This window comes from Echiichthys vipera (genome assembly GCF_963691815.1).
Source record: "Echiichthys vipera genome assembly, chromosome: 22".
Taxonomy (NCBI): domain Eukaryota; kingdom Metazoa; phylum Chordata; class Actinopteri; order Perciformes; family Trachinidae; genus Echiichthys; species Echiichthys vipera.
The window spans coordinates 6,632,490-6,641,604 of record NC_139847.1 but is presented as its reverse complement, the minus strand read 5'-3'; the positions used below and the strand labels follow the sequence as shown (position 1 = coordinate 6,641,604).

The 9,115-nt window shown below is 41.4% G+C and overlaps 1 protein-coding gene across 1 annotated transcript; it reads left to right on the top strand.

Annotated features, from left to right (window-relative positions):
- Positions 1-1,114: 1,114 nt before the first annotated feature.
- Positions 1,115-7,952, top strand: ccs (copper chaperone for superoxide dismutase; the record flags this gene model as incomplete). The annotated part of the gene is made up of 8 exons (XM_083936686.1): positions 1,115-1,249; positions 3,167-3,239; positions 4,063-4,200; positions 4,481-4,655; positions 5,812-5,872; positions 6,299-6,376; positions 6,558-6,661; positions 7,122-7,952. 8 exons carry the CDS (start codon positions 1,115-1,117, stop codon positions 7,279-7,281), a joined length of 924 nt encoding a protein of 307 aa, XP_083792812.1. The 3' UTR covers positions 7,282-7,952.
- Positions 7,953-9,115: the final 1,163 nt, after the last annotated feature.

The window sequence follows — 9,115 nt, the reverse complement described above, 5'->3', positions numbered from 1 at the left end:
TTGAAAAGTGGGTGGTATATATATATATATATATATATATATATATATATATATATATATATATATATATATATATATATTTATATACCATACCTTCCACCATAGAATGAGACCACAGAACGCCACAAGAAGTATTTTATATTGATGACCATCAAACTGTAAAAGTCTTTCTCCTTATACAGAAAAGACAGATGAAACACTGAACACAGAGAACAGTAATAGCAATATCGTGTGCAGTATTACTTTTTCAACATCATACAATAATACTTTTTCAGTATCATGTATCAGTATATGATAATATATCAGTATCAGTATCATGAAAGCCAAGTTGCATACAATACACAATAATACTTTTTCAGTATCATGTGAATTAATACTTTTTCAGTATCATGTGAATTAATACTTTTTCAATAACATGTGAATTAATACTTTTCAGTATCATGTACAATAATACTTTTTCAATATCATGTGTATTAATACTTTTTCAATAACATGTGAATTAATACTTTTTCAATATCACGTACAATAATACGTTTTCAATGTCACATGCAATTAAGTATTGCTGCTACTAGCAAGTACATTTTCTATATATCATTGTATTAACAGTAAGTAGGCAACAATTTTGAGATTATGGTTCTTTCTACTTCTTTATATGCCTTATTTTGCAAAATAACACTGACAGGGGTTACTGTGCTGCATTAGTAGACTTTATTTGATTGCAACAATTTATGTTTTTGTAATTTTAAAAATGTACTACTTTCTACTTTTATTTTTGATTTAAATTAAATTAAATTAAATTAAATTAAATTAAATTAATTTAAATAAAATAAAATAAAACAAAATAAAATCAACTAAAATAAACAAAATAAAATAAAATAAAATAAAATAAAATAAAATAAAATAAAATAAAATAAAATAAAATAAAATAAAATAAAATAAAATTAAATTAGATTAAATTAAATTAAATTAAATTAAATTAAATTAAACTACTGAAGCCGAGGAGAAAGGCCTAACACATTAAGTCTTCTCCATAACACATGGCGGATCCGTGCAGTTGCAGGTGGTCGACACGTGGCGGCGGTAACGTGCGTAACGTCACTGTGACCTCACAAAGATGGCGGCGGCCGTCAGCAAGTGCAGCTGGTTCGCTTCCGTTTCTAGAAAAGTGGGAAGTTTTCTGTTTAACACGGTTTTCGTCGCCCAGGCAGCGGCGTGCGGTGACAAAATGGACTCTGCGGGACCAACCAAGGTTTGACAGCCTTCCTTTCATCTCTCAGGGTCGTGTTTTTCTCATTTTATCCGTAATAAAAACAAAAACAAAAGAAAAACATGTCATTTTCAGCTGCTGTGTCGTGCACTTGACAGTTAACACGGTTAACTACAGTGTTAGATAACGGGTCCAGTGTACAAGCTGCAGTTACAGATACAGATATTATGCATAAATGTCCTTTATAATTCAGGTGAGGAACAGTGGAGACACTGTGTCCTGAGAAAATGTCCCTTTGTCCCTTTATATCATCACTGCACCACTTTATTCAGTTGTACTGTCCCTTACTTAAGTGAGAAATGCTGCTACACTTTACACAGTCACTTTATATCACCACTACATCACCCTTATTTTGTGGTACTGTAACTTACTGCTGCTACACTTCACTGTACTTTACTGTAACCTAGTTCTGTAGGAAATGATGCTACATTTCACTGTGGTTTACTGTAACGTATCTCAGTAAAATGCTGCTACACTGTACTTTACTGTAGCTTACTGTAACTTACTTCAGTAAGAAATGCTGCGTCACTTCACTGTACTTTACTGTAACTTACTGTAACTTACTTACTTCAGTAAGAAATGCTGCGTCACTTCACTGTGCTTAACTGTAACTGACTGTAACTTACTTCAGTAAGAAATGCTGCGTCACTTCACTGTGCTTAACTGTAACTTACTGTAACTTACTTCAGAAAGAAATGCTGCATCACTTCACTGTACTTTACTGTAACTTACTGTAACTTACTTCAGTAAGAAATGCTGAGTCACTTCACTGTACTTTACTGTAACTTACTGTAACTGACTTCAGTAAGAAATGCTGAGTCACTTCACTGTACTTTACTGTAACTTACTCACTTCAGTAAGAAATGCTGCGTCACTTCACTGTGCTTTACTGTAACTCACTTCAGTAAGAAATGCTGCGTCACTTCACTGTGCTTTACTGTAACTTACTTCAGTAAGAAATGCTGCTACACTTCACACTCACTGTGCTTAACTGTAACTTACTTACTTCAGTAAGAAATGCTGCTACACTGTGCTTAACTGTAACTGACTGTAATTTACTTCAGTAAGAAATGCTGCGTCACTTCACTGTGCTTAACTGTAACTTACTTCACTAAGAAATGAAGAAGAATTATTACTTTATTTATCCCGCAACAGGGAAATTTATTTTTTTTACCCTTATTATTATACATGCTACATACGCCCATACATATACATGTTACACACACGGGCTGGAAATACACACATGCACAGCCAGGACCTATATATGCAATTAAGGAGAGATGTTAGAGAGAGGGGGGCTGCCAGTGACCAGCACCCCGAGCAGTTGGGGGTTCGGTGCCTTGCTCAACTGCACCTCGGCAGTGCCCAGGAGATGAAGTGGCACCTCTCCAGCCACCAGTCCACGCTCCATACATGGTCCACACAGGGACTTGAACCAGCGACCCTACGGTTCCCAGCCAAGTCACCTATGGACTGAGCTACTGCCACCCAAATGCTGCGTCACTTCACTGTACTTTACTGTGCTTAACTGTAACTTAGTTCTGCAGGAAATGCTGCTACACTTTTAACACTGTTATCACTTATTGCTCCTTCTCACTTATTTAGTTTGCACTTATTTTATTTCAATCTGCTGCTAAACTGCACGCTGTGTATTGTTGTATATTGTATAAACCTACGCTTAACCACGATGGCTGTTGCACTCTGTCACACTTAGTTAATTGTGTGATTTATTTGATGTTAGCTTTATTTTGATTTGATTTATGTTTATGCTTATTGTTACTCTGATCCTTTACCATCTTTGTATTGACACTGTTGCACAATAATTTCCCTCGAGATAAATAAAGCTTCTTGAATCTTGAATTAGCTACAGTTGTTTCATGTCTATTTCTTTCCCCACAGCTGGAGTTTGCAGTGCAGATGACATGTGAGAGCTGCGCGGTTAAAGTCAGAGCTGCTCTGGAGGGTAAACCAGGTAAGAAAACACTTAAATGTGAAATAAAAAAAGCATGTTTCCATCCTCTGACACAGCTCCTCCTGTCTATCATCTGTACCTGACAGCTCTTCTTAACGGTCCGTGTGTCCCTGCTCTCGTTCCCTGTAGTTGACACAGCTGAGGAGCATAACACAGCAGATAATGTCCCTTTACAGCTGACCTTTCTTCATGCATTCCTGTGCACAGTGTAACATTTCATATTACACAGCAATGCGTGTTTCTTTATATAGCACATTTTATTACAAGGAAACTCAAGTGTCAAGTGTTTTACATTCAAATGCATAAAACAAATCAACAAGCAACGTGTACACTATGGAAGACCTCAAGGGACATGGAGCATTTCTTTATTTAATATCTAATTATACATTAAGAACAGGAATTCATAAATCGCTTTTCAAATCCATAAATTAAATTAAATAGAGGAAATCTAAAAAGATTTTCCAATTGAAACAGTGTTTAAAAACACAATTTTAAAATATGTGAACTCATTCCTAAATAAATTAGAGCGTTAAAAAACAAACTCTGGGTTCGATAACTACATCGTTGGTGCTTCCTTTTATATGTAAGGACTCTTCTCATGCTACTGCGGAGTTTTGTACTTTAAACTTTAATGGATAAAACAGGAAAACAGGCTCACATTTGATGAGATGGAAACTGATAGTTTGCCATTTTGCCTCATAAATGACTTAGACCAGCCATTTAAAATTTAATTTCCCCTGTATCAGTGTAGTTTCTCTGTCTGTTTGTGTGTCCGTCAGATGATAATCTTCGTGTGTGTGTGTGTGTGTGTGTGTATTTGCAGGAGTGAAGTCGGTCAGTGTCGATGTCGGTAAGGAGGAGGTGTTGGTGGAATCGGCTCTGACCAGCGCGGAGGTGCAGGCTCTGATCGAGAGCACCGGTCGCAGGGCCGTGCTGAAAGGCATCGGGGGATCAGAGCGAGGTGAGAAACCACGGGACAGGAGTGAGGCCGTGCATCAAACCTGGTGGTGTAGTGTCAACTTTGTAGTACGTGTTTAGCACGGCATACGTCTCAGACACAGTTATGGTATACATCGCATCAGACAAGGATTTGTATTCACAGTGTCCCTCAGATAAAATCAAATGTGAGCTGAGAAACATAATATGCATTCACTTGAGACGCATTCGTGATGCATTCTTGTAACATATGAACATGTGAGGAAGTGTGTAACAGAAAACCCGTTTCTTTTTTCATATGACAGACCTGGGTTCAGCGGTGGCCATGCTGGCCGGCGTGGGGAGGATCCAGGGGGTTGTGCGTTTCCTGCAGCTGTCTGAGGAGCGTTGCTTGATTGATGGGACCATTGACGGGTTGGAGCCTGGACCGCACGGCCTCCATGTGCACACCCTGGGGGACCTCACACAGGATTGCCTCAGGTAGCACCACTGTGTGTCTGCGTGTCATAAGAGCTGCTTCGGGGGGAGTTGGACATGTTGGTCACGAGCATCTATAAAGGCCCCATATTATAAAATGGGAGATTTCCATGTCTTTTTTTAAATTATAAAGCAGGTGGAGGTGCTGTATAAATACTGTGAAAGTAACAAAATGCACAGAGACCATATTCAGACACTGTGACTTTAAACCATAGACTGTATAAAAAATGGATGTAGCATACACGTCAGGGTTCGTTCTCTCAACTTGATCCAATCGTCCTCGCCTACAGGAGTCGCCATCTTGTCAGACTCTGACTCGACCTCATTTCCTCTTACCAAAAAAGGGCATGTATGTGACGTTGGGGGGAGGGAGAAACGTCCATCTGGCCAACATTTACCACCGAGGAGCAGTGAGGGCCAGAGGCTAGCTGTCACTCAAGAAGCTGCGTCTCTAATTATTTATAAACTTTAACCTCCAATAAAATAAAAACTAGCCTGGTACAAAACAATTCACCACCCTCAGTGTTAAAACATACAGACTGGAATGTTTTTTTGTCCCAGGCCTTAAACAGGTTTAATAATTCTGTGAAAATGGCCTGTTTAACATGGAGGTCAATGAGAAACTGCTCTATTATGAAACCTGCCCCTAGTGGACACTCAGAGAACTGCCGTTGTTGGCACTTCTGTTGTGGAACAACCAGGAAGTCGCTGTGGTTGGGGCTTGCTTTAAACGAGTCGTCAGGTCTTCTGCGTTGTTGAGATGTCACAACTATACGACATAAACGTAGAAAGTGACTCTACAGTGCTCTTACAGTGATTCCCCGGCTGCAATGATAGCAGATGCCGGAGACCCAGAAAGGCTGACCAATCAGAGCAGACTGGTCTTTTTCAGGAGGAGGTCTTAAAGAGACAGGCGCTAAAACGAAGCGTTTCAGACAGAGGGTGAATAAAGGACTATTCAGACTAAAGACTGACACAGAGTGAAAAATCCATTCAATAGTGAAATATTGAATAGTGAACTGAAAATTAGCAGAATATGGTACCTTTTTGTAAAACCCATCCAAAGTTTTAAGTATGATAACATGAAAGTGAACTACAAACTAACTGTTTTCACTTATATTTACTTAGATTTTTATTTCTTTCTTCTTATTTTTTACAGTTGTGGAGAGCACTTTAACCCCTTTGGAAGACAACACGGCGGTCCAGGCGACTCTGAAAGGGTACAGTCATATCTGCTCCTTTTTTTTTTTTTTTTTAATAAAAATAACTTCCCATATAATCATTCATTCTTATCCTTTTCGGAGACTACTCGCTTCACACTGTAGATCACCGGGGCCAGAACATTTAGATGTAACAGGAGTACGTAATAATGGATCTTCTGCTCATGAATTCTAACAAAATCACTCCTGAGATTTAATCAGATTTCAACTCCAGCCAAATGTAAGATGGGAAACCCCCCTCTCAGATTTTTCCAAATGTGTCCCACCGGAGCCATTTTCCACAGTTCTCCTTCAAAGTGATACATTTTCAATGTAGTGTGCGACAGAGCAGAGTGTTCCCTCCCCGGCGCCCGTGCTGCATACGCTGTTGTGCGTTTGTGTCTGCGCTTCAGGGTTGTTTATGCACTGTGTGTTATTGTCATACAGCATGTAGGTGATCTGGGAAATATTGTCGCTGGACCAGATGGCAGAGCCTCATTTAGACAAGAGGACAGTCAGCTGAAGGTAACACACACACACACACACACACACACACACACACACACACACACACACACACACACACACACTACAGTGTATTGAGCTTTAGGAAGCAATTATGTCGTTAATCAACATCTAATTTCCAAAAACAACACCCATGACAGCTTTTAATTTCGTCATTGATACCTCTGCGCACTCGCCGCAGGTATGGGATGTGATTGGCAGATCGCTGGTGGTGGATGCAGGCGAGGACGACCTGGGTCGAGGCGGTCACCCTCTCTCCAAACAGACTGGGAACTCTGGAGAAAGGTGGGAGAACAGCACCTGTTAAAGATGGGGGGGGGTAAACTGTAAGATGCATGGTGGGATACATGGTCTGATCAGGAGAAAATCACAGGAACAACTTTAGCACCAGGAGAGGTGGACATCTATAATGTTTGAGTCTGTGGTGATGTTATTTTGGGTTGCGTTTTTATATTACAAGGGTGTTTCTTCATTTGTCCACTGCCTGTTTATACAGAGAGGATGTTTATTGTTGCTGTCCGGCGTATGTATGTCCAAAACGGTCAGGAATGTGAGGTTTTGCCGACAGTTTGAGGATCCAATCCGTGTGTGTGTGTGCGTGTGTGTTAATACTGGGTTAGACCTGATTCTCCTGTCCGGACCTTCATATTTGAAAACCTCTTTATATGATTTATTATTATATGAGCACTCTAGAAGTAACGAGACCCTTTGAAGCTTATTACCTCCGCTGTTCTCTCCTCTGCAGACTGGCCTGTGGCATCATCGCCCGATCAGCAGGTCTTTTCCAAAACCCCAAACAGATCTGCGCCTGTGACGGGGTCACGCTGTGGGAGGAGAGAGACAGGCCGATAGCTGGGACTGGTCGAAGCAAGGTCAACACAGACACACCAGCAGCGCACCTCTGAAACACCGGCCGTACCTGTTTCCTGTGTCGGGCGCAGTTTGAAGGAGACAGGGGACCCCGGAGAGAAATGCAGATGACATTTGTCGGACAGAGAGTCGGAGCTGAAGCGAGGTAGACGAGCACTGAGGAATATGTTTCCACACAACTGGACCAAAGAGAAGTTACTGTCCTCTGAGGATTGTCAACGCACTAAAGCAGATTATAAAGCGACTGGGACTTTGTGAAAGTCACTTTTGATTAGCTGCAAGTCCCTTACTACTGTTATCTGTTTGCCTCTGACACAGCTGTCTCATCGGCTGTCTAAATTGATGTAGTGGCTGGGATAAATGCACTTGAGTTTGACATTAAAGTGTCTAAGTTGATAATGCAAGCTTGCTACAGTAGAAAAAACAGTAATAGAAATGATTTGGGGGAAAACAAATCACATTACACCGTCACAAAGCCTTCCAGCCGCACGGTCACTTGTTTGATTAGTCATCAAATAAACAGAAGCTGAAAGTCTAAATAGTGGTTAGCACTGTCGCCTCACAGCAAGAAGGTTCAATGTTCGCATCCTGGCTGGGGCCTTTCTGTATGGAGTTCGCATGTTCTCCCCGTGTCTGCGTGGGTTTTCTCCGGTTACTCCGGTTTCCTCCCACAATCCAAAGACATGCAGGTGTTAAGTTAATTGATAACTCTAAATTGCCCGTAGGTGTGAATGTTTGTCTGCCTCTGTTCGTCTCTATGTGCCCTGCGACAGACTGGCGTCCTGTCCAGGGTGGACCCCGCCTCACGCCCGATGTTAGCTGGGATCGGCTCCAGCCCCCCGCGACCCCGACCCCGGGATAAGCGGTTGAAGATGAATGAATGAATGAATGAAAGTCTAAATAGATATCAACATAAAAGTAAGGGGTAAATGGTCACAACAACCAGCCTCAGCCACTCCAACATGCTCATGCTCAGGTGGTGGTAGTAGCCGCGTAGATTGAAAAATTAAAGGGGCCCAATGTGAGGACATTCATTCATTCATTCATTCATCCATCTTTAACCGCTTAGAGCCGATCCCAGCTGACATCGGGCGTGAGGCGGGGTCCACCCTGAACAGGACGCCAGTCTATCACAGGACACATAGAGACGAACAGAGACAGACAACCATTCATACCTACGGGCAATTCTAGAGTCATCAAATCCATAAGGTGGCGTGAGTGACTTGGGTGAGAGAGAGTTGAATTCCATGCACAGTGAACGGCCCGAGGAGGGGTTTCTCTAAGGATTGTGTGCTCCGTTGTTTTTCTTTTCTTAACTTGGAGTTTGAGTGTTCAGTTCCTTCATCGTTGCCGCAGCCAACTTTAGAGCCGTACAGGAAACTGCTTCATATCCTCTCTTCTCTAGAAATTGTACACGATGATTGCAGTATAATGTAATAATGTGCCAAACTTCTACCTCTGACACTTGTGGAGTTCTGTGCACATATGTGTCCTGTTACAGACATTGTTATGGAGACAGTCTGTGCACCATATTGGCCATTTGAGTGTATTGATTTTTCCAAATTGAGCATCTGTCTTGTGGCCCAAATGAGCTTATTGATTTGAACCCCTAAACGTTCATTCAGTGTCTGAGGGCTGTGAACGCAACTTGACTTTAGGCTACAACTAGGGCGGGCTGATAATTCAATATGATTATTGTCTTTCAATGGAATCGATATCTGCAAAATAAAATTAGTTTAGATTTTGTGACACAGTTCTGTTCGGGGAGGAGGCCTCGGGGAAGACCCAGGACCAGGTGGAGAGATTAGATCTCCACACTGGCCTGGGAACGCCTCAGGATCCCCCAGTTAGAGCTGGTTAATGTGGCCC